At 35.3% G+C, this 25,043-nt stretch overlaps 4 protein-coding genes across 7 annotated transcripts; 2 read left to right on the top strand and 2 right to left on the bottom strand.

Moving 5' to 3' along the window:
* Positions 1–294: 294 nt before the first annotated feature.
* Positions 295–2,989, bottom strand: LOC142551902 (pollen receptor-like kinase 1). The gene is made up of 3 exons (XM_075661382.1): positions 2,147–2,989; positions 1,398–1,988; positions 295–1,249 (listed from the first exon to the last, which is right to left on the bottom strand). Exons 1-3 carry the CDS (start codon positions 2,814–2,816, stop codon positions 582–584), a joined length of 1,929 nt encoding a protein of 642 aa, XP_075517497.1. The 5' UTR covers positions 2,817–2,989; the 3' UTR covers positions 295–581.
* A 502-nt stretch (positions 2,990–3,491) lies between these two features.
* LOC142551903 (uncharacterized) lies at positions 3,492–8,691 on the bottom strand. The gene is given in 10 exon segments (XM_075661383.1): positions 3,492–3,790; positions 4,476–4,535; positions 5,148–5,214; positions 5,751–5,845; positions 5,847–6,053; positions 6,181–6,272; positions 7,138–7,283; positions 7,610–7,785; positions 8,188–8,305; positions 8,527–8,691. Coding segments are annotated over 10 exon segments (1,290 nt in total). The 5' UTR covers positions 8,670–8,691; the 3' UTR covers positions 3,492–3,604.
* A 2,745-nt stretch (positions 8,692–11,436) lies between these two features.
* Positions 11,437–20,106, top strand: LOC142551904 (cycloartenol Synthase-like). Of its 4 annotated transcripts, none has more exons than XM_075661384.1 (19): positions 11,437–11,636; positions 12,170–12,448; positions 12,722–12,907; positions 13,343–13,432; positions 13,559–13,753; positions 13,860–13,944; positions 14,336–14,502; positions 14,711–14,899; positions 15,305–15,418; positions 16,023–16,145; positions 16,256–16,378; positions 16,458–16,556; positions 17,618–17,674; positions 18,187–18,233; positions 18,494–18,637; positions 18,776–18,953; positions 19,142–19,222; positions 19,464–19,547; positions 19,796–20,106. In XM_075661384.1, exons 2-19 carry the CDS (start codon positions 12,251–12,253, stop codon positions 19,907–19,909), a joined length of 2,274 nt encoding a protein of 757 aa, XP_075517499.1. In that variant the 5' UTR covers positions 11,437–11,636; positions 12,170–12,250; the 3' UTR covers positions 19,910–20,106. The 4 variants fall into 4 exon arrangements, with proteins under 4 accessions (XP_075517499.1, XP_075517500.1, XP_075517502.1 ...); XM_075661385.1 differs by having other exon boundaries at positions 11,509–11,667; XM_075661387.1 differs by having other exon boundaries at positions 11,511–11,636; positions 12,177–12,448.
* A 2,675-nt stretch (positions 20,107–22,781) lies between these two features.
* On the top strand, positions 22,782–24,864 carry LOC142550992 (beta-amyrin 28-monooxygenase-like). Its single transcript, XM_075660043.1, has 3 exons — positions 22,782–23,783; positions 24,171–24,358; positions 24,436–24,864. The coding sequence occupies exons 1-3, from the start codon at positions 22,817–22,819 to the stop codon at positions 24,727–24,729; spliced, it is 1,449 nt and encodes a 482-aa protein (XP_075516158.1). The 5' UTR covers positions 22,782–22,816; the 3' UTR covers positions 24,730–24,864.
* Positions 24,865–25,043: the final 179 nt, after the last annotated feature.

Below are 25,043 nucleotides of genomic sequence, written 5' to 3' on the forward strand. Positions count from 1 at the left end.
ATATATTTATAGTAGTAATAATAATAATAGATTTTTAAAATGGATTGCAAATTTCATCACAAATGGATGGAAAATTTTGTTTTTCTTCAATTTAGTTTAGACTCTTAATTAATAAATGAAAACAAAACAACCAAAGAGACATGTATTAATGAATATTCAACTCCTATATTTATAGTGGTAATAGATTCATTAATTAATAAATGAAAACAAAACAACCAAAGAGATATGTATTAATGAAGATAAGGATATAGATGTAAATTCACGATTCAACTCATATAATTATAGCAGTAATAGATTGCATCAGAATCTTAATCCGAAGTTACTTGAACAATTGAAAACTAACCAAAGTACTACAAAATCACTAGTAATTTCTCCTTCCAAATCACTCATCAAAACACACACACACACACAACATATATATGTGTGTATATCTTATCATCAAACTCCAAAAAAACATCGATATTTTCCTAGAAATCGATACATGAAATTCTTTTGTTTCTTCTACTTCAGCACCCATTTTTACTCGTTCAAAGAGAACACATGCAAGAACCAAATTTGCAACCACCGAGCTAAATTAACTATCATTTAAAAGTAACATGAACGAAAGCATCGGACAACCCCTTGGAACTTCTCGTATCACCTTCACTCGCGTACGATGAATAGAACTCGTCGTCTTTTTCCTTAATCTCCTGAACCATGGCCGCAACTTCCTTGAACTCAGGCCTCCTCTCCACGTCCACCTCGCAGCAGCTCAGCCCTATCCTCAACATCTTAATCATTTCCCCCTCAGAGTTGCCGCTCCCCGTCATGTCTCTATCCAAGACCAGCTCAAGATTGCCCTCGTCCCTCACCACGGAGTCTACCCACGCCGCCAAATCCGTATCCGTGCCGTTTCCTTGTTGCAGGAAGTTCGAAGGGAACCGGCCCGTGAGGACCTCCAGGACGAGGATTCCAAAACTCCAGACGTCGGTTTTCTTGGTGATCCGGCCCGTGTGCTTGTACTCGGGGGATTTGTAGGCGACCATGTGTTCTTGGGCGTGTTCTTGGTTGACGATGGGGATGAATCCGTAGTCGCTGAGGAGGGGATTGAAGGTGGCGTCCAGGAGTACGTTGGAGGATTTGAGATGGCCGTGCGGTGCTGTTAAGCATGGGAGTTCGTTGTAGAGATACGCGAGGCCTTTGGCGATTCCTTTCACTATTTTTAGACGAGTCGGCCAGTCGGGGCATGGGACCCCACGAGATTTATTTCCTATAATATATGTAAGAAAGATGTTTATGTATTCCATTTTGCGCATTGATTTATGAATTCGAATAATTTAACTAAATACTCAGAATTTGAGGATCGTCCCTTGGCACCCAGTGAAGAAGCATAATAAAGATGGAGAATATATACATACCATGAAGGTGAACAGAAAGGCTGATATTCTCCGCATAATCTGAGACCAAAAGCTTCTCCTCTTTCCTATAATAGAAAGCCACGATGGGAAGCAAATTCTCATGATTCAATCTCCCCAATCTCCTCATATGCTCATTAAACTCCTCTTTGCTGACGTTATTCATGTGTCTGAATCTCTTCACAACCATCATCTTCCCTCCATTCAGGCTGGTCTTGTACGTGGATCCGAACACACCGCTGCCCAGAATCTCCGCTGAGGCTTTCAGCAGATCCGGCATGTCGAACTTCTCCCCGTCTTCTTTCAAGAAAGTAAGTTTTGTGCCTTGCTCGGTTTTCTTGGCTTGACCGATGTGATCTGGGGAAGATGAGTTTGCATTAGCTTGGCCTTGTTCCATTCTATTTAAATTGGTGGAGACGGTGGATTCGTCTGCTTGCTGCGGTGATTTCTTGCGTCGGTGGAGTATGATGACTACAACGACTAAGGCAGCTATGGCCACCACCACCAGCACGGCGACGATGACTTTTGTCCCGATGGAGAGTTTGCTCGGGGCTGAACATGCCTTTAGAGGCGCCCCGCATAGATCTTTGTTGCCTGTACGTAAACAGAAAAATAACAATAATAAGAATAAGATTGAGTTGAGCAAACCAGTAAATTTCATGTCCAATAATAAAGTAAATTACCCATATCGACTAAATGCAAGTTTGGTCGCTAAAAATAATTCAAGTCCTAATTATGGAACGAAATCTTACCATTGAAGGCCGAAGCATCGATGCCGCCAAGACTACTAGGGATCTCTCCCTCCAACTTATTGTTGGACACATTGAAAACCTTCAACCTGTCTTGTGGAAAAGGAGGTATCAACCCTACAAATTCATTATTTTCCAGCATCAACTCTTTGAGCCTAGGCAATGCAGTCAAAGATTCCGGGATCGATCCCGACAACTTATTGTTGGCCAGATAAATCTTCTTCAATGAGGACATCCCAGTGAAAGCGTTTTGCGGAATCTCCCCGGAGAATTGGTTATATGACAAGTAAATAGTTTTAATAGCCGTAATTTTATGTAGGTCCGGCAAAGATCCATCAAACTTGTTGTTCATAAAGCTTATAGTTCTCAAGTTTGTCATTTGTGCAAGGGCTTGCACATCAATGACACCCTTTAATCCCATATTCTCGAGTTTGAGTCCCCAGACAGTTCCCTGCTCGCACAGAACCCCATTCCAGATCTCGTGATCCCCATTGCATGGAGACTTGTTCTCGTCCCAGCTAGATAATGCGTCGGCATTCTTGAGAGATTGCTTGAATTTGACCAAGATTTCAGCATCCGACACCGCGGATGACGTGATAAAATTCAAGAAGACGATGAAAACCAAAACTTTTATACGTGAGCCCGGCGAGAGAAAGATTTGTTTCACAGACATCTTGATCTTGACAATGGCACGCGCGCACTCTTAGGTGCGCGCCCTATCGGAAAACTCCAAGAAATGAGAATGGCTTCTTCGAGGGGAGAAAATGGATAAGACTGAAATGAATATCGAGAGGACATGGAGATTGAAAGAAGGTACCAATAATAGGGATTTGGTATCATGAGGTTCAAATGACTTTCATTTGACAAATGTGAAGAGGGTAAAATAAAGTTGACTATGTCCTCTCTTTCTTCGCATGGAATGGGGAAACTTTTTTGCATGAGAAATATGCGCAACACCTTTGAGTTTGAGGTCATTATCAACTAAAAATATTATCAAGGACAAATAAAGAATGTTGACTTGAACTGGGACATAATTGTACCTGTAACGAAAGCCCCGGTGGTCAAATCAAGGGTGGAAAAAAAACTGAAAAATGATTCTAAGATTGGTATTGGATATAAAACTTGAAACATGTCATTCGCTTAAAATAAAATTATTCCTTTGCTTTTTATGGGTCGAATAAAAAATAATTCACGAGTAAATGGGGGGCCGATAACTAAAATTATGATACGAACGTGGAAAAGAAGATTCATAGTAAAAAAGGTTTTACTATCTGAGAAAAGATGATGTTTGGAGCTATCTAATCTATGACATTTTCCATCTGAATCGACTTCGTAGAACTCCGAATAATTTTGAGAATGTTACTGGCAAACTGTTCAAATCATGTAAAGAGAGATCAACAGATCCAGTTTCTGTATGAATGATGCACACTTCATATAAAACAAATGGTCCTCTTGAGGAACTTAAAGGATCAAGCAATATTTTCTATCAAAATCTGTATACCCCACACCGAGAAGGCAAAGGCCATCTGGTGGTGCTGGTGGAGCAGTGGCACGTCTGCATGTTGCATCCATAAGTTTTAGAAGCATATCGTCTTCTGCACCAGCAGCAGCTTCCCTTACAGCTGTGGCTACAAGAACTCTAACCATCTGTGTATCACCAAAAAAAACGACTAGTGATTCAAGGACACATCAATGGAGCAAAAGAATCTAAACGAAGTGAATATTATTTCTTCTCTTTTGAACTCAAACTTGAGCTTGGATTTTTTAAGCGGGCTTGAAAAATTAACACTTTTAAGCTTGACTCAACTAAAGTCTCAAACTTAACTATGAATTCTATCACACAAGACTCGAAGTTGGACTCATGCCCTTAAGCTCATATAATTTCAAGTATATTTACAAACTAATTAAGTTATCAAAGCTTGTATCTCGCGAGCTATGGACAAAATAATTTAGCAATAGCTCAAATTCAACTTTAAAATATATTTGAATGAATTGGAGCTTGACTCGCGTTAGATAATTTCAACATTAATTCAATATTGTTCAAGCAAAATTGAACAGCGTGATTGAATTCATTTGCAGCCTTGGTCATAATTCCTTGTGCCGATTCAAGTTGTTTGACTTTACAAGTCAAGCAGTGATTTCTTAAAAGTAGAGATCATAACTAAATCTGACAATCCATCAGACAAGATATTATATAATATCTCATGTGAAACAACGTTCCAATATGCATATCTGATGACTGCTCAGGTGAGTTTAAAAAAGTTTCGATCAGATGTCATTAATCAAGACAAAATATAGTTAATTTCTGACAGAAACTGAAAAGAGTAACTACCTTCCGCAAGAATCGGTTAGCGACCAACTCAACACACATAGTCTTCTTAATGGTCCCATCCTTTTAAGTATTGAAAAATAGCAGAAGAGATCAGTAAAAGATGAATAAGATGCAAGAACAGCTAATTTAGAATCAATACGTGCAAATTTGGATCTTTACTAATTAATAATTATCAAGGAATCGTCATAATATAAATGAAAAACTCAATTCTATACCATGTACAGACACGTCAATACGGATCTAATACCTCTGTCTCTGAATGCAAGAATTCAACCCTAATTAGTGCCAATAATTCAAAGTGAAAATACACATTTTCTTTTCACAAACTTTGATCACTAAAGTAAATAAATTTGGTGATTTTGACTCCTGATACTGAACGGATGAATTATCCGCCCTTTCCCATCGCTATAGCATCATTATGCAACTTTGGTGCAACTGCTAAAGTGCAAAAAATATCAAAATAATATCAGAGAAAAATTTATTTCAAGTTTTACATATAAACCACATGGTGTGTAATTCTTACACATTAAGAAAAAATTGATGTAGGTTACATGCTTAATTATTCAGTATCAAAGACTTCCTTAAAACATGGGTAATAAAAAATTTACAGTGACACAAACGTATGTCGTGATAGGCAAAAAATGATACAACAATATTAGGTATCTGTAGAACCTCATCACATAGTAAATTGGCTTCCGAGGCTCGTGCATGGAAGACAAAGCATTCGGTTGGTGGACCACTGCAACAGGATGAAATTTTGATCTCAGAAAGTGAGTTAACAAGCAGCTAAAGTGGGAACATACTAACATATAAAATTTGCAATTTTCAACAAAATATGATTGTCAAACTCTGGCCATCATATCTAGTTAAGAAAATTAAATTCCAAAACTGAGGCACTATCCCAATGCCGAAATCATTTTAGAAAGGGCCCCTAGTTAAAGACTAACAGGATAGGCAATAACAAATGTATACTTATTTATTAAATAAATTATGAAGTCTGTCCCTGAGTTGATGGGCTTTCTGATAAAATAACACATAAAAAACCAAATCTAACTGATGCTTGCCGAAATTTCACTGATACATCAGCAAGGTTGAAAGACAAAGAAAGATAAATGGAAGAAATATATGCGAAACATGAAGAAGGTCTGGCTGCAATATATTCAAGTGAAGCTAAACCGAGTATGAGTACACTTGCTCATCAGTCAGAAAATCATTTTGACAGATGAAATGATAAAATTCACCAAAAGTATTTTAAGAAAAAAACTTCAATCTTACACGTTTCTTGATGCTTTAGTATCTCGTGCAAATATCTTGTAGGATAATAGTTTTCCTTCAAGTTGATTTAATAGATTGTTGACCCTGTTTACTTCCAAAACTGGTTGGTTTCTTCTTTGTATCCTGTTCATTCCTGAAATCATCATCCACTACATCTCGACAATTTTTCTCACTAACACACTGTTCATAACGATCCTTCTTGCATTGACTGGCTTGGTCATCAACAATTTCATCATGAAGGGGGAAAATATAAAAGTAATGCCTCCACTTTGCAGCGAAATTAGGATGAAATTCTCGTGATACCTAATAAAGAAATGTGTGCATTAGTCTATTCTATGGCACTTACATAAAGTATAAAATTCACTCTCTTAGACGGCAATGTAGTTACTGAACAAATAAATAATGGCGCCAAGTTCATGACTACATCCACCTTGGATACAGAAATGGCCCTTATCTTCCCTGGTGTGATATCATTGATGGCATTTTCAATATCTTGAGCTATAACATCTTTTCTCCATGTATCTTGACATACAAAAAATTGGACGTTAAATTAGAAAAAACTGAAGTATTTAACAGATGATGATGCAACAGGGTATTGGAGGCGCCCACCCAAGTGTTTTGGGAGTCATACTCGATATGCTATGGGAAGAAAAAAAAATATTTAATGACCAAAGGCCTCAACAATTCAAAAGATGTTCCCATTTGTGCAATCCGAAAGGGAAGTGGGCATGCCCTTTACCTATCAAGAATCAATACTTCGTACATAACCTTCACCGGTGCATCTCCCATATTTATATTCCAATGAATAGCAAAAGTGACTCACCGTCCTCATTCTCAACCGCGAAAAAATAATAAAACCCTAAATGCTCATTGTAGAGTTCATATAAACGAGCAGACACACAAATGAAGAAAATGAACAAAACTCGGGAACAAATAATCATGGGTACAAACAATGAGTAGCACAATCTTTAGCTATTCTGTCGAGCAGAAAAAATTTTGATATTTAGCTACGCCTTGATCATTTTGCTGTGTCTGATTTACCGTAATGAACACTTAACCTCGAAGGATGGAAGGGAGCATCTCACCAGTTACTATATGCATAATTCTAAAATTCTAAAGTACCACAGAATAATCACACACAGACATACTAAAATGCATTATGCATTAATATCTACAACATTTATACGGTCCCGCAGGGAAAAGACGACCTTATGGATGTCCAATTGAGAAGCAAGTGCCATCCTCTTAAATTTCTAACAGAGAGGACCACATATTGCTCGAACTTGATAAATATATGAAGGCGTGCATGCATCTCAAATGCATTTTTTTTTTTGATATGAAGCAATGAGAATTGAACAAATTTAGACCGAAGAAGCACATAACATACAGAAAGAACAAACTTGGTTAAGAGCTGTCACCCCCTTGTCTGTACGCCCAGCAACAACAGAACATACATCTATTGGTAATTTCTTTTCTTTTAGCAGCTGCATTTTCTTTTCATCAACAAATTTTCCCAGAGAACTTTCAACCAGTCTGTATATGGAAAAACAGCCACATGGATGCTTGATTAGCCACAACTAAATTTGCACTCGTGGATAATAAAGACTCAGCCAAGTTCTTCAACTTGATAGAAAATAAGTCCACTAGAAAAAGTCTTACAATTCTTATTTCGCACACAATTGATAGAAAGGAGAAGAGAAAAAGAGACCATTCAACTTTGCCACACCGGAGCAAAAACAAGGAAAAGTAAAATTAGCGACGTTGACTACGTAATGCGTTATCTTTTACAATCAGGCATTGCTTGCACCTTTTCATGTGCAATACTTTAAAATTTTTGTAAGCAGTAGTACAAAACATACCCTTGGACAGTATTCAAATCCGGTTGTTTTTGCCACCCATCAAATGAACTCCCGTGATACGACAGCACTATCTTGAATGTCACTCTTGCCCATTTTCCAGTCCTCTCTGCAGCTGGACCACTAACCGATTGATTACAATCTTCTACATTTTCAGCATCATCATGAATGGTACATGTCTGTGAAATTTCTCTTGCATGAATACAATAACGCAATACCATTATTATGAAAATTTTAATGCCTTTAATTTTAAACTGCAACAAATTCCGAATTCTGCATTGCTATAGACAGACCCTTATGGTCATATTCCTTTAGTACCAAAATGTATAAAAATATAAGACGATGAAGACACTTTCAAGCTCTGAACCTCGAATTCCTTAAAACATATGCAAATAAATTTAAACTGTGGTTAATAGTGAGACCTGCAGTGATAAAAACATCGTGCACACATTCTCATTGATAGCATGCACGTTTAGAGGATGATGGGCGCTCACTCAATCCGATAAAAGTACAAATCTTGATATCAAAACAGAAAAAATCAAGTTAAATTTCAAGAATATTTGGAACATATAAAACATTACAGTAAATCCCACTTGTTTTCCAAACAACTCTGATAGTGATCTACGTCCATTCACTGCGTCCGAATAAAAATCATTAACCATTTGCCATGGTCTTGCATACATGAACTCATAACTTTCCCTGCCATAATCAGAATATCATTGCATTAGCACAATTTTATTAAAAACACACACACACACACACACACACACATTTTAAGGAGGAGGTCGCTTCTCGTAAAATTTCAAAACTTTTCTAGTGATTTTCATTCTAGAAAGCTAAGTATACTCTGTTCACCGCTGGCTTTTGAATTAAAGCTCAATTCAGTTTCCAAGTGATATAAAAAAATATCAAGTATTTACCTGGCAGTCCATCTATATAGGCTGCAAGAATCGGTGTGGTTATATTGAAGATAATCTTTCTGCGGAAGCGTAATCGGCGGTGCTGGGATTTCCATTAGCCTTCTCAGCCGCAACCCCGCCACCACCGTTGGCTTCTTGGTCATTCCCTTCGGTGGTTAATTTATTATATTTCCTTATATAATATAAAATAATATAAATAAAATAAAATACAATTTTTTTAATTTATCATTACCATCTTTACTTCGTTAATTAATATATTTAAAATTTGATAGTCCGAGTTCATCAGTGATTTTATATCTTTCTTTTTTCTCCAATTTTCCTTATTTTATCTAAAATTTCAATATTTTTCTCTTTATTATAATTAATTTTAAAAAAAATTCTTTGTCAAATAATAAAATTGTCTAGTACTAGAAAACACTCACGGCAATTGCTAACGAAATATACGGTTGTTCAATGAAACAAAAAATAGTTTTATTAAATTTTAAAAAAAAATGATTATAAATTTTTTTTATAAATTTACAAAAATTATATAAAAAATTCAATTTTTTTAAAGAAAAAATTGCAAACACTCCCTAAGGGACCCGTTCCTAACCCTAGCTTTTCAATTGACCTTAAAGAAAAGTATAAAATAAGGAGGCCGGGTTGATAACCCCCAACTCTTTATATATTTTTTTAAAAATACAAATTGAATTGGTAAGTAAGATAACACAAATGGATTTGAGCATCTTAACCTAGCTCTGAAGTATTTAAGAAAAGAATATTTGAAAAATATATAGAAAATAAAATATATTTGTTTTGAAAATAAGATTTATTGTAGTGTAAAGATAAATAAGAGAGCGGAATGGATGTGGGGATGCCTTCTCCATCCCTGTCTCAAATTTAAAATTCATCCACACCTCGTTTTTTTCTAATTCAAGATTCTCCATCACATATGTGCAATAAATAAGTCATCATCCTCAGTTCTATCTAATTAGAAAATCTTCATCCCCAACCACCATAAATATTGAATCTCTATTTTTGTCTTTATCACTACCTCAAATACCAGTTGAATTGGCCATAAAAATCTTTTACATTGCATGGGAATAGGGAAAAAAACATCATACTTACCCAAGATTTGTTTCGGAAATTTGAAAATCCTCGCATTCATGCCCAAAAACTGATCCTCAAACTCACCTCGTTTTAGGTTTTCTCCACCAAGAAAATTACCATTTCTACCATAGTCACTATAGGGTCATCATGTATGTTTTTTTTTTTAATTTAATCAAGCTCTGTAAAGCACATAAAATTATAAAACAAGGTGTAAAGTTTTGGAATATAATATTTTTGCAGAAAGCCGACTATTACATATCTCAAGTTTAACATTAAACTTAATATTTATTTATTGCTCCAATGGAAAAGAGCCATCCAATAAACGGATTAAAGCAATGATTCCACTCTAATATTTTATAATATATCTCAAAGAACAAGAAAATGTACAACTTTGTGATCTCAACCAGTGCAGTTGTACCATACAGGATGCCACGTGAATCCCATTGTGTTCACTTTGGATAGTATTTAATCTTTAATCGAAAATATTATAACAAAGTGGACAAAACGTCGCGTGCGCTTTTGTCGAATCTGTGAAGATTATTCATTTAAAGTTGGATTCAATTATTGAAGAGGTGGAGAAATTTCGTGATATCTGTGGACTCCACCCGACTCTTGTATTTATGAGCGTAATATATCATCCAAACACATAAACTTTCAATTTTATGAGACATATATTTTATTTAGGTCACCATGTAAAAAATTATTACTTTTATTGTTAATATGAGTAAAGTTATCTCATCTAACGAGTAAAGATATATCTACTTTTACCCTGGGCCGTGCCTCATGTGAGGCGAGAGAGGCCATCGCCACAGGGCCCGACCCTCACAGGGGCCCAAAAAAAAATCATAAGTCTCATTTTGTTGAGGCCTGCACCTAAATAATATGTGCAATGGACATTTAAAAAAATTTGGACATTAATCCATTGAAAACATGATTAAATATGATTATTGTGTTCATTGTGGATTTAATCAAATTATGTCTACACAGCTCATTAACAAAATTTTTAAAAATTTTGTATGCATAAAATGGTAATGTTTATTCAATATATTTATTATTTTATATTTTATCAACTCATTCATTAAAATTTTATACTTTACATGTCGATTATTTGACCTATTTTCTTGAATTTATATAGTTGGACTCATTTCAAAAAATAAAACACAAAAAATTGTGATACTTAACTTACCTATTTTACGTATCTTTATTTTTTATTTTCTTGAATAAAATATTGTTTTTATTATTTAAAACAAATCATATATTTTTACAATATTTGTTCATTATATTTATCATTTTGTTATTTTGATAGTTTATATTGATAAATTTCAATTTTGGCAACATATCTTACAGTTTTTGTCAATTTCAATCTTTTTTCAATATAGTTGTTCATATAATACTGCATTACGTTAGAGCCATGTTGATCTTGTGGCGCACGAAGAAAAAAATCGCAAAGAGATAAATATATAACTCGTAAATTATATTTATCTTTTGTTTGGTTATTTTTAATTTGCAAAATGAGCTTTACGGTTATTTATCACAACAAGATTTTTTCTAACATATTGTCTCAGGTCATGTGAACCACACAGGTACGGCTTTGCTTTTATCCAAATCAATATACGTGAAGTACACTATGTTGAGTTAACTAACTTTGATAAATATTTTTCTTAATTTCAAAACCATGACATTATATATTTAGTTATGTTATAAAAAAATACTGTATTTTATTATTATATTATTATTTATTTATTTTTAGCTAGTATATATATAATATAAAAATGATGTTCAAATTTAACTCGAATTCGATTAAATTAAATTCCTCTCACAAACTATCCCATGTTACACTTGCATCGGACCCAATAGCTTACTCCTTGATATATTTAAAAATCGAATATACATAAATAAATAAATCATGAATGGTATCTCGGGATCGTTCTTGAAGAAAACCCATTTGCATTTATGATTTTTCAGAAACATCGAATCAGATTCGCTGTTGAATATCCTTTCAGAAGATCGACAGCGAACAGGTTCACGACACATTCTAAATCATAGATTTGGGTGCGCTATGTCTTGATTTTGATTTTAATGAACTGAATTGATGTCATTTAACGAGTTCTATAATCTGCAGTTTGGGTTCGTCCATTAAGCAATACATCGTTATTTTCGATGTTAAGTTTTCTGGTTCAGTTGTCTGCATATACCGTGAGAAAGTCGATGTGGTGAATAAAGTATTTTAAATTTGATTTAGAACATAAGGAGCAGCAGTTTTTGTTTTTAGATCCAATGTATAGTTCCCAATCACACTGCTTAAACTCTGAAGTGAATTTAATCTTTTCAGTGCGGGCGTGTCAAGTTTTTTTTTTTTTTTTTTGGTGTTGCATCAAAAGAATTTTGCATGGCCTGTTTACTTTTGGGGTGATTCCAAGTGTTTGTCGCGAATTCCTCAATTAGTTCTGCTATTGGTTTTAAAGCTTTGGCTATGCCTGCTCTTTCTTGTCAATGATTTATTGGATCTTCTTACCAAAACCCGGCTTAACATAGATTCAACTTTTTTGAATAGGGGCCAGGTGCTGTGTGAGAACGCAAATAAAAGAATTTTCTGGAGATAAATTATCTGTAGAGGTGGAGGAGTAAAATAATAATGTGGAAGCTGAAATTTTCTGAGGGATCGAGCCCTTGGTTGCGCTCAGTAAATGGACATGTGGGCCGCCAATTCTGGGAATTTGATCCTAATCTCGGGTCTCCTGAAGAACTGGCTGAGGTCGAGAAGCTCCGAAAGCAGTTTCATAGTACTCGTTTCGAGAAGAAGCATTCCTCTGATCTTTTAATGAGATTACAAGTTCAGTGAGACAGAGATTCTGCTTTATTCATATTTTATTGTTTATCTGCTGGTGTGGCATACTCTTCTTGTTGGTATTCCTGTTTCGATAGTATGGTTACACCGTTGTATGATTTCTGGACATCTTCATTTTTATTGTGTTCTGAGTTAGGATCTGACTTATATTCGTATAGTGTTTTGAACAATGTTAAAATCTCGTGTTTGGCAGTGTTATGTCATTTACGTATCCAAGTGAAACATAAATTTCTTTCATTGATTAGTGATTCTTTCTAGTTTTCGAAGGAGAAACCAAGCACTACAGTATTGGGACAAGTTAAAGTGAAGGAGACAGAAGTTATTACTGACGAGCAAGTAACAAACACGTTGAGGAGGGCCATCAGTTTCCATTCAACTTTGCAAGCTCATGACGGCCACTGGCCTGGGGACTATGGAGGTCCGATGTTTCTAATGCCTGGCTTGGTGAGAATAGGTTTTCCCTTCAATTGAAACGTTCTTTCACCTTGTTTTCTCTTATTTCACGATTCAAAATCTTAATCTTAACTTAATTGTATGAGTGTGAAATCACACAATGAAAGAAATAATAAATTTACAAATATAAAATTTTTCATTAATTATGTATGTGCACCACCCACCTCATGCCATTTGCAATTTTGCATGTAAACAGTAAAAAGGTCTCTCCTTCACGCTTTCTTTTAGAAAGTAAAGCTTCCAAATTCCGACGAAAACTTTGTAGTTTAGGATGTTCCATTTTAATTTCATGGACTGGAGGTAAGTTTTGTTTTATGTTGCAGTTCGTATCATGAACGTTTAGATATCCACCTGCCAATCAGTTTATTTATCACTGTCATCTTTCTATTTCTTATGATCATTGTTCTTGACTGTGTTATTGTGTAGGTGATTGCATTATCCATCACTGGAGCATTAAATGCTATACTGTCAAAAGAGCACAGGCGCGAGATTTGTCGCTACCTTTATAATCACCAGGTAGGGGATTTTACCCTGCGATTTCGCTCTGCTATCTTTCTGATATGAGTCAAAGCTATCTACTCCTTTAGTTCTCCAATTCATTTCACGGAAATCAGCAGTGACTTCTAATTCATAACATAATAGAACAGAGATGGTGGATGGGGATTGCACATCGAGGGGCAAAGCACCATGTTTGGCTCTGTTTTGACCTACGTCACTTTGAGATTGCTTGGTGAAGGAGCAAATGACGGAGATGGAGCAATGGAGAAAGGGAGAATTTGGATCTTGGGTCATGGTGGCGCAACTGCGATAACGTCATGGGGGAAAATGTGGCTCTCAGTTTAGAACTCATCCTTTTCCGGGCTTGTTTTACGATGAATCCATTTTTCACTGTATTACGTCTGCTAACGATTCATTTTCCTTGTATTTGTTGCAATGGTGTTAGGTTCTTGGAGCTTTTGAATGGTCTGGAAACAATCCTCTGCCACCTGAGATATGGATTCTCCCTTATATTCTTCCATTCCATCCAGGTAAGTGTTGTCTTCTATGTAACATTTCCTTGTCATTTTGCTTGCTGAGTGATGGCAATGCCCAACAAAATATGATATGTTTTCCGTTTGGAGTAAGAACTCATATTATTCTGTTGTGAAGGGAATGCTTGTTCTGTGTAATTTTGACTATCATTTTGTTTACCATTCTTTGACTTTTAAAGTTGTTCCTTCTGATATTTGCTCTTGCAGAAAGTGGTGATATGTTGGTGTTTATTATCATATGACTTGAGAAAATTTGCGAGCGAGATAGAAATTTCGTAAAAGACGCAATGAAACCTGTTGTGATTGATGTCATTTATCTAATCTCGAGCTTGAAAATTACCAGGAATTTCTTAATATGAGGATATTATCTCTTCCACTTCTGGTGCAGGGAGGATGTGGTGTCACTGTCGGATGGTTTATCTTCCAATGTCCTACTTGTATGGGAGAAGGTTTGTTGGCCCAATTACACCAACTGTTCTGTCTTTGAGAAAGGAGATCTTTACTGTTCCATATCATGAAATCGATTGGAATAAAGCACGGAGTGAATGCGCAAAGGTTGGTAAATCCTTTGCATTAATTTCTAGTGAAAGCAAATATCACAGTTACCTTAGTCGGTAAAAGATATTGCAGGCAAAATTTGTATATAGATATTTGCTAGGGGCCATAGGAGGTCTTTACAAAGTTCAATTTGTCAAATATACAAAATAATGATAATTTCCTTGAGTTTCTACCAATTACTCTCTCATCACATGACATTTTACAGGAGGATCTATACTATCCCCATCCTCTCATTCAGGATTTACTTTGGGCATCACTCGATAAGGCTGTGGAACCTTTTCTGATGCATTGGCCCGGGAAGAAGTTGAGAGAGAAGGCACTTCGCACTGTTATGGAGCACATACATTACGAAGACGAAAACACTCGTTACGTTTGCATAGGACCTGTAAACAAGGTGTGCTTGAAACATTTCACATAAACAATGATATTATGTTTTGAATGTTTAAAATTAAATCGAGACAGAGTTAAATTTTTATATAGCAGTTTATTGAGGGAAACAGTATATTGGATGATTATAGATATCTCTGTTATCATTTCCTATAATGTGAGTACATGCTGTGGGTTGAACACGTGAATCTACTAAATACATGAACTAGTTATCTCAGTTAACTTACTAATACTTTTTGAATTGTCTCATTCAATATTTTTTAGTTTGACTACTTTATCTTAATTATTAGCAATTTTTTATGTCATTTTTCCCCTGCTGATTGTACCTTTAAAAATGTGAGCAAAATTTAACATTTGCCAGCACATCCAACTCCCTTTCTATAACTATTTTACGAAATATGAAAAACTTCAGGTTTTAAATATGCTTTGTTGCTGGGTGGAGGATCCAAAGTCGGAAGCTTTCAAGTTACATCTTCCAAGAATCTATGATTATCTGTGGCTTGCAGAAGATGGCATGAAGATGCAGGTCAGAATTTCTTTTTCCTGAAAATTAACGGGATAACGGTTTTGTCTTCTGCATGTGTGTGTTTGCACTTGTGTTTTCGATAATGTTTTCTGTTCATGAACATCTCGCCTTTTAAATCAGAAGTACTTGTTGACCATGGATTCAATGGGAACAAACACAGCTTGTTGAAAGAATTTGTTAAGTATGCAATTCATTCTCATCCATGATAATTGCAATGTGTTTGACAGATGACATGTTTTTTTTGACTTGTGAACTGAGTTTTTACGTTGTGCCTCGTTGCAATAGTATTACATGCCTATGATGTCCTTTTCACAACTTCTCTCCTATTGCACATAAAGCTCCACATTCTTGCCGATCCATTTCCTTTCAGTTCATGCCACTGGACCCTGGACTTATACCATTTTCCACTATTTGCCCTCTTGCCATGTAACAAGTGAAGTAGTTATAGTATATAACACTATCATCATGCCAATTAGATTATTCAGCCATTTAAGCTTCAAATTTTTTTGTCTATTTTTTTAAATCAAAAGTGCTGCTGATCATAGATGATTTATTCATTGACTTATGGAAATTATAGTATAATAAATTAGAAATTATATTGCAGGGTTACAACGGGAGTCAATTATGGGACACTGTCTTTGCTGTTCAAGCTTTAATTTCCTCACAGCTAGTTGAGGAATTTGGGCCAACTATTAGAAAAGCACACACGTTTATTAAAAACTCGCAGGTTTTTTCCTAATGCTTTATTTAACATCATTTAGGTTTCGTCAATGTTCTTATATTTGATTTTCCTGATGTTTCATTGCCATCATCTTGTAACATAATATTAATTTAAAGGTGTTGGATGATTGCCCTGGCAATCTGGATTTTTGGCATCGACATATTTCAAAAGGGGCTTGGCCATTTTCGACTGCAGATCATGGTTGGCCTATTTCAGATTGCACAGCTGAGGGACTGAAAGTAATTAGTTGTTTAAACTATAGGTTTCCTTTAAAATGTCTAATAGTTTAGACTGTGCAGTAATACTTTTCCTTTCCAGGCAATCTTGTTGTTATCAAAAATTCCAGCAGAGATTGTTGGAGAACCTCTTGATGCAAAGAGATTATACGATGCTGTAAATGTCATCCTTTCACTTCAGGTACTATCACATGTACCATGGGTAATGTCAGACAGATATCTAACAAGAGTACGGAAGAAAAGTGTCATGCTGATTCATTTTATTATAGAATTGCAATTGCTTAGAAAATTTTAATTTCTGAAATGGTGATATTTTTAGTATTTCTAGCATCTAGTAAAAATATTGCTGGAAAAAGTAACTTAGAAGCAAAAGCCACTTAAAATTTGAGTAAGACCCCCCCCCAAAAAAAAAAAAAAAGAGAAAGAGAAGTAAAGAAAAGAATTATCAAGAATTACCAATCAATCATGTGTATTCTTACTTTCATCTGATTATCTTGAAAAATCGTATTCTTATGTGAATTAACGAGTTTGAAGTTATGCCAAAAGTCATGGATTGTTTGTTGAGAAGTTATAATCTGTTCCTTTGATATCTATGTGGATAAATCTTTTTGATGCTACTGTATAAATACCAATATAAATCTAGAACACGAGTCCAAATTTTAATTTCACCTTGAAAAGAAAACATCTTTAATTACTCATTTAATTTCTTTGTGAAAAAGGTTTCACTTGGGCATATTAAGCAGATGATTTTTCACATATTGGAAAGATTTTTATACAAATCATCCAAGCTCGAGTGCAAAACCAGGATAACAAATACGGTCGTTTCTATTGATGCTCATCAAGTGTCAATATTGTGATGTTCCTGTCACTAACTCGAGTATTCTCACTTTTGAGAGATTCATTTTGTAAATGATAAAAGGCACATGATTGTGCTAAAGTATGTAAAGCCTAAATATGGAGAAAAACGATTTCCATGTGGAGCTATCAAACAGTTAAGCAGAAATTGTGAAAAAACAAAAATTGAAAATTCCATCCGAAATTGAATTACAACAAATAACAAGCATTTATTGATTATGATTAATTGAATTCAAGATGCATTCTTCTGGACCCTATCAAATTGTTGATTGTTTTTCATTAATCTTAATTTACCAAACCCCTCCCCGACTGCATTGAAAGTACCGTATGGGTCAAAAGATTTTTCCGACCTGATGAAAATGCATTCTGCCCCTGCCCTATCTGCAGAACAAGGAAGGTGGCTTGGCTACGTATGAACTCACACGATCCTATAGTTGGTTGGAGGTACTATTTTCTCTGTTTCTTAGCAGCATTACGTGTTCAACAAAACTGTGGAGTAATTTGACATGATGTCATGTTTTTTGAATATATTTTTTTGGCCTCATTGGTGATTATTCGTAAAACTAAAGTTGGCATAACTCAGTTGAAACTATTGATGTTTATTATTACTAAAGTTATACAAGAAAATTGTCTGTCTAAGCTCCTTCATGTTATTGTGTTCATGCTCAAATTAATTCTGTAGCCATTTCTTCTTCCGTTATGTTGCTGTACAAATGTTATATTGATTATGAAAGATATTTGACACGGTGAAGCTAATTTCTAGTGTGTAACCTGATCTCAGACCATAATTTTACCTCTCATTTTGCTGATCTTGGTGTAGATGTCATTTATTGACTTCGAACGTCCTTATTCACATAACTCCGGCTGCCTGCTGTATATTTACTCGCATGGTGCTTGCATCCTGTCGGGTTGCATTTACTTTTGATTTGATTCCATCTCTTTTTTTCCCCTCTCAGATAATCAATCCGGCTGAAACTTTTGGTGATATTGTCATTGACTATCCGTAAGATATTTGCTCTTCTGCGAATATTATTTATTATTTTCTGCACAAAACAATATTTTCATCCACAACAGCCTTTATGCCATTGCGTTCACTTAGAACATTTTCTGATGTCTTTCATAGCTGATCTCTCGTCTAGCTTGAACCAATTTATTTATTCATATAATTTCATCATGCTGCCAATATAGATTCGCCAAAGAATTGTAGCTGCTACTTTGCTTCAGCAAAATTTAAATTAGTTTTAACTGCATTTGCTTCTGTAGGTATGTCGAATGCACTTCTGCTGCTATTCAAGCATTGATAATGTTCAAACAGTCATATCCTGGACATCGAAAGGAAGAAGTAGAATGTTGTATCGACAAAGCTACTAAATTCATCGAAAGGATTCAAGAGAAAGATGGCTCCTGGTCAGTTTTCTTTTATTGTTGCGGTCTTGTTTCCTGTTGGAGAATCCATCAGACTAGATAATGTACGCAGTTGAATATCTGCTTGAGCAGTTTTTGTGGTTCTTTGGATGCTTGTTGATTTCAAAAGTTTCTCCGCAGGTATGGATCCTGGGGAGTTTGTTTTACTTATGGAACATGGTTTGGGATTAAAGGCCTGGTGGCTGCTGGCCGAAATTTTAGCAATTGCTCAGTCATTAGGAAGGCTTGTGATTTTTTGTTATCTAAACAGCTTCCTTCCGGAGGCTGGGGAGAAAGTTATCTTTCATGTCAAAACAAGGTTTAAATATTCCGTCACATTACTCTACTCTTTGTTCTTTTTATCATCTGTTGGAAGCTTAAAGGAAAACATTGATATTTTGGAAAGTATAAACAGACGTGGAAACCTGAACATGGTCACGACTGACGAGTGAAATTTGTGTTGCATACCATATTCAATTTCAATGATGGTTCCAAATTCATGTACAGGTATATTCAAACCTTGAAGGCGGTAAGTCTCATGTGGTGAATACAGCATGGGCTGTGCTGGCTCTAATTGTTGCTGGCCAGGTAAAACAATTCTTGTCACCTGTGAAATATACCTTTCTTTTATGTTTATCTTTGCCATTTTGCTTTGTTGCTTTTCACTTTTACAGGTTTACTGATCAATTTAATCAAGTCGAAAGTATCTCAGGAAGAAAATAAACAACAAAATGGAAACTAAATAAATTTTAGGCAATTTAACATAAATCAAGGGACTTGATAAATTCTATGTTACATTTCATTTAGCGAAATTTTTGCTCACTTGCAGGCTGAGAGAGATGCGTCTCCACTACACCGTGCGACAAAATTCCTAATAAACTCTCAGTGTGAGGATGGAGATTTCCCACAAGAGGTAATTTCTGTTTCTAGTTGTATAGCTTGCTTAATCTTAGTACACACTTTTTAGTTTCTGTTATTCCAATTTATTTTTCTTTAATTCAGTTGACCTCCTCAACTTTAGAAAATTCAGTTTTCTGCCTAAATTTGATTTCTTTAGGTTATATCACGTGATTGGATTATTGAACCCAGTAAAATACTGTTTTTGTGCAATACTCAGTTTATTGCCTAACATTCTCCTTTCTAATGGTTTTCGCTTTCCAGGAGATAATGGGGGTGTTTAACAGGAATTGTATGATCACGTATGCTGCATACAGAAATGTATTCCCGATTTGGGCTTTGGGAGAATATCGTACCAAGGTTCTGCAAACTCGATGAATTAAATGTAGATAGGTTCCGGGGAATTTTTGGCCGAATTTTCATCGCCTCCCATGTTGGGATATGGTCTGTAATCGCATTTGTTTCTTGTTTGATTCTCGTTGTTTTGTGTCTCAGTTCCATGCTTATAATAAGCTTTAGAATAAGATACATTTTCTTAATGGTCTCTTCTGTCAAATTATTTTTCTGCTGTGACATATACAGTATACTGATGGGATGAATTATATTTTAAATATAATTACTGAAAACACGAAAGTTGTCCCTGTTTTTCACATTCAGTCTTGGGTTTTCCGAATCATATATCGACCCTTTGGAGAATGTGGATTTACATGTAAATTTGCCGGAGCTATAGAAGAATTTTGGCAATTTCCATATTCACAGGTCTCAAAGAAGTTTACCCAAGTTTAATGGGTTTATTATCTGAGTATCATGATTCATGTCAAGCACTTATTTTAATGGAAAATACAACACAATTGAATTAATACAAAAACTCATGTAAGATGGTCTTACGAGTCAATTTTGTGAGACAAATATTTTATTTGCGTTACCCATAAAAAATTATTATTGTTTATGTCGAAAACATTATTTTTTTTGTAAAAATGAAAAGAGTTAACTTGTTTTACGAGCAAAGATCATGGAGATCGTTTAAAAAAAAATTACTCTTGAATAAAATAGTTAAAATGGCTTCTTTTATTATTATTTATTTTAATTCTATTTTTCCGGATAAGTATGAGGTAATTTTTTTTTTTTAAAGGCGTTTGTATTGATGATTACCTCAAAATATCAGTAACTAAAATATTTCTTAGCAATAAACATAACCCAATCAAAAAGTATGCCTCACATCTAACAATATGAGTCGCCCACGGGTGAGCAACGACATTATTTGAGAGTGCAGGATATTGAATGGAGGTATGTGATTGTTGTCGACTTAAGCCACAAATATCGGAGATCACTGTGGAGCCACATTGAGCCCGATTGGTCCAATTTCTTTTTAAAAAAGTTATATATAAATTTTGTATAATTTTGGATTAATTTGATAATCTAAAATATTTAAAGATTCTGGAGTTTAAAATAATAGCTCGGATAGAACTATATTCCTGACGGTACTAGATGTCGACGACGATGGAGGTTTCTAGTATGCATGGGGAGTGTTAGAAATGTCATTCACCACATTGTTGACATCTATTTTTACTATCCAACATTCATATTGGTACCTTAAAGCAGCTAGATACCCTTCCAACACAGCATGTACCTCACCATATGTGGAGTAAACTGTCCCGGTAGTAGACGTCCCAGCGGCATCTCTTTTCCCTAAACCTACTCCGAAACAAGGTAAATCACCCCGTACAGCAACATCAACATTGATTTTAATTTTATTTATTGGGGGCGAACACCGTCCAGGGTTAGCTAAATGTGTACCTGTGGATGAAGAAGAAGTGATGTTACTAACCAGAAAGCTCCCCTATAAACTGTTGACAGAATCAAAAATTTCCTGCGTCAAAGTCTTTCGTTCCAGGAACACCCATTTGTTTCAAGCATTCCATATATCCCATGCAATCCTAGCAAAATTTTCTGTGTCCCGCACTGTCCCTTGATCTACGATACTAATGGACAAAACACACTCCCATATTGCCGAATTATGTTAGGTTAACTTACACTTTTGAGGGATGTCTAATTTACGTGAGATATTCTATTTTCTACCATCATCTTCTTGGACAGGCTGCATAAGACTTGTCTATTATGTTTTACTTGTTTGACGTGATTTGCATGTTACTGCATTCAGCTAAGAGTTTTATCCGATACACATCTACGTGACTGCATGTTCACCTTACAAAAAAAATGTATATATAATAATTATAAATGTATATTTTGTTATTCTTTCAATAACTAATTATAATATAACTGCAACTATAACTATTTTTATTATATTTTTTTTTAAAGAGAAGTCTCGCCATTCTAAAAGGCGTGACTTCAATTTTTTTTTTTTAAATATAATAATTTAAAAGTAAGTCACGCCTTTTGTGACTTTGTCTAAATATCACGCCTCTCGGTATATGATAACTTTTGTATTTGACCTATTCTAAATATTCGACTTTTTTTTTTACGGTAATCCGTAAAAAACCCCATAGCCATGAGCCATCGGTCTCTTTAACGAGCATATAAAAGAGATCACTCTAATATGTTTATATTCAATATATATTAGTTTGTGGGTCGTAGAAAAAAATAGAGAAGAAAATAGTTTTTTTTTATAAAAAAAAACTAAAATGGAAGTTTCGAATTTTAAAAATTGAAATGGCAAGTGTGAAAATATGATGAAAATAAAATTGTGGAACAGGGGATTAGATAGTAGAGTAGGTCTTTTGTGAGACGGTCTCACGAATCTTTATATGTGAGACGGGTCAACCCTACCGATATTCACAATAAAAAAAATAATCTTAGTATAAAAAGTAATATTTTTTCATGGATGACCCAAATAAGAGACTCGTTTCACAAAAAACGACCCGTTAAACCGTCTCACACAAGTTTTTGTTTAGATAGTATTGTGAAATTATAAAATAAAAATTTCACTAACATACTAAAATGCGGAATATGGGAATAGATGGTCATTCCTATATTTGTGGTAAAACACATTTCATTTATTTTGGATGAGAATGATGATTCTCACTCTTCATATCCTATATTTATAAAATAATTTTTTATTTAAATTAAGTATTATAAATCTATATTTTCATAATAATAATGATATATTTTATTACAATTATAAATATTTGTTTCATTACAAAAAAATTGATCAATCATGGCCTAACAGACATAGAAGTCGTATTACCAAAGCGTTGTTGGTTGCCGAAGTAGTACTAATATAAAAATAAAAGATGAAAAAGACAAACACAGCTTCTGCATTCATTGATGGAGTTATTGTTCGTCTTTCTCCTCTGCCTCTTCGTATCCTCAGTTCTCCTCTTCCTCCACCTCCTCTTCTTCAAAAACAAGCATTCCTCCTTCGTCAGCGGCGGCGGAGAACCACTACCTCCGGGTGGAAGCGGGTGGCCATTCGTCGGCGAAAGCCTCGAATTCCTCTCCACCGGCTGGAAAGGTCACCCTGAAAAGTTCATCTACGATCGTTTGAAAAAGTTCTCATCCGCAGTTTTCAGAACCCATCTATTAGGTGAACAGGTGGTTGTTTTCTGCGGCGCAAATGGCAACAAGTTCCTGTTCTCAAACGAGAACAAGCTAGTACAATCATGGTGGCCCAGTTCAGTAGACAAGCTCTTCCCAACTTCAGCACAAACGTCCTTCAAAAAAGAGTCCATTAGAATGAGAAAAATCCTAACAAACGTCCTCAAAGCAGAAGCCCTTCGACTATACATCGGCATAATGGATCGCATGGCACGGAGACACTTCACAGAAAAATGGGAGAACAAACAAGAAGTCACCGTCTTCCCTCTGACAAAGAGCTATACCTTCTTGCTAGCGTGCAAAATCTTTATCAGCGTCGAAGATCCAATCCATGTACACAGATTCGCGGAGCCCTTCAATGTTTTAGTGTCAGGTTTGATATCTATGCCCATAGAACTGCCTGGAACACAATTTTTCAGGGCCATGAAAGCCTCGAGGTTCCTCAGGAAGGAGCTTGTTTCCATCATCAAGCAAAGAAAAATCGATCTGTCGGAAGGGAAAGCGTCGCCTACTCAAGATATTCTGTCCCATATGCTTTTGACAAGCGATGAGAATGGTGGATTCATGCATGAAATGGATGTCGCGAATAAGATCCTGGGGTTGCTAATTGGAGGGCATGATACCGCTAGCTCTGCGTGTACGTTCGTGGTGAAGTATCTGTCTGAGTTGCCACGGATCTACCAAGGAGTTTACAAGGGTATGAAATTTTCCGACCTATCAAAAATAACTTATCATAATTTTACCTCTTTTAAAAATTTCTATTACTTTTTTTTTCCTCAATATTCATATAAATTATAAGTTTATTATTTGTCAAAATTGAACGTATTTTACGGTTGGAATGTGCATGCACATGGAATGTCTTCTTCAAAAATGTATATATTTGCTAAAACATGCCGATGGTCATTCTTCCGGCAAATTTGTTAACGACCAACGACCACCAATTTGTGTATATAACTAAAACAACTGCTTAAATAATGTTTTCTCTATTTTCATATATCACTTAATAAATAGTATCATTAACTAAATAACTATTTCTTTCTTTTTAAAAAATAATAATAATTATTTTGATTATTATTGTTGTTAGAGCAAATTGAGATTGCAAATTCCAAAGGTCCTGGTGAGATGTTGAACTGGGATGACATTCAAAAGATGAAATATTCATGGAATGTTGCTTGTGAAGTGCTAAGGCTCTCCCCACCACTCCAAGGTGCTTTCAGAGAAGCCATGTCTGATTTCATGTACAATGGATTCTCAATCCCCAAGGGTTGGAAGGTAAGTTACAATTAATAAAATTTGAAATTAATGAAACAAACCGACCAATCTCATTCACGATTAATGATTTAATGCAGCTGTATTGGTGTTCAAGCTCGACCCACTTAAACCCGGATGCGTTCCCGGATCCCCGGAAGTTCGACCCGTCGCGATTCGAGGGAGATGGGCCAGCTCCATATACATTTGTTCCGTTTGGTGGAGGACCAAGAATGTGCCCCGGTAAAGAGTATGCAAGATTAGAAATCCTGGTTTTCATGCACCATCTTGTCACGAGATTCCGGTGGGATAAAATTGTCCCGGATGAGGAGATTGTTGTCGATCCAATACCTATCCCTACCAAGGGATTGCCTATCCGCCTTTATCCCCGCTAAGCCTGTAACGTTTAACTGTGTTGCTTTCCTTGTAGTATTTTAAATTTAAAGTAAGTAAATGAAAGAATCATAAAATGTAAATCTTATATCTGGTAATTAGATGTTAAATATACTTTGCAGAAGGTGTTTGCGATTCCTCGTTACTACTCCTTTGAGTCGTAAAAGGTAAGAATGACAGGATTTGAAACTCGTGACATTTTATACACTTTTATGATTCCTCGTTACTACTCTTTTAACTCTTAAAAAGTAAGGATGACAGGATTTGAACTCGTGACATTTTATACACAAAACAAACGTGCTACCAATCGATAAAA

Source organism: Primulina tabacum, chromosome 7 (assembly GCF_025594145.1).
Source record: "Primulina tabacum isolate GXHZ01 chromosome 7, ASM2559414v2, whole genome shotgun sequence".
Classification (NCBI taxonomy): Eukaryota; Viridiplantae; Streptophyta; class Magnoliopsida; order Lamiales; family Gesneriaceae; genus Primulina; species Primulina tabacum.

Excerpts from the sequence above, each read along its gene's own strand:
- LOC142550992 (XM_075660043.1), top strand. The coding sequence starts at position 22,817 with ATGGAGTTATTGTTCGTCTTTCTCCTCTGCCTCTTCGTATCCTCAGTT. Across the intron at positions 23,784-24,170 it reads CTACCAAGGAGTTTACAAGG|AGCAAATTGAGATTGCAAAT; the intron begins GTATGAAATTTT and ends TATTGTTGTTAG. Across the intron at positions 24,359-24,435 it reads CAATCCCCAAGGGTTGGAAG|CTGTATTGGTGTTCAAGCTC; the intron begins GTAAGTTACAAT and ends GATTTAATGCAG.
- LOC142551902 (XM_075661382.1), bottom strand. The coding sequence starts at position 2,816 with ATGTCTGTGAAACAAATCTTTCTCTCGCCGGGCTCACGTATAAAAGTT. Across the intron at positions 1,989-2,146 it reads CGATGCTTCGGCCTTCAATG|GCAACAAAGATCTATGCGGG; the intron begins GTAAGATTTCGT and ends GTTTACGTACAG. Across the intron at positions 1,250-1,397 it reads CCTTTCTGTTCACCTTCATG|GAAATAAATCTCGTGGGGTC; the intron begins GTATGTATATAT and ends CATATATTATAG.
- LOC142551904 (XM_075661384.1), top strand. The coding sequence starts at position 12,251 with ATGTGGAAGCTGAAATTTTCTGAGGGATCGAGCCCTTGGTTGCGCTCA. Across the intron at positions 13,433-13,558 it reads GCTACCTTTATAATCACCAG|AACAGAGATGGTGGATGGGG; the intron begins GTAGGGGATTTT and ends ATAACATAATAG. Across the intron at positions 16,557-17,617 it reads ATGTCATCCTTTCACTTCAG|AACAAGGAAGGTGGCTTGGC; the intron begins GTACTATCACAT and ends CCCTATCTGCAG.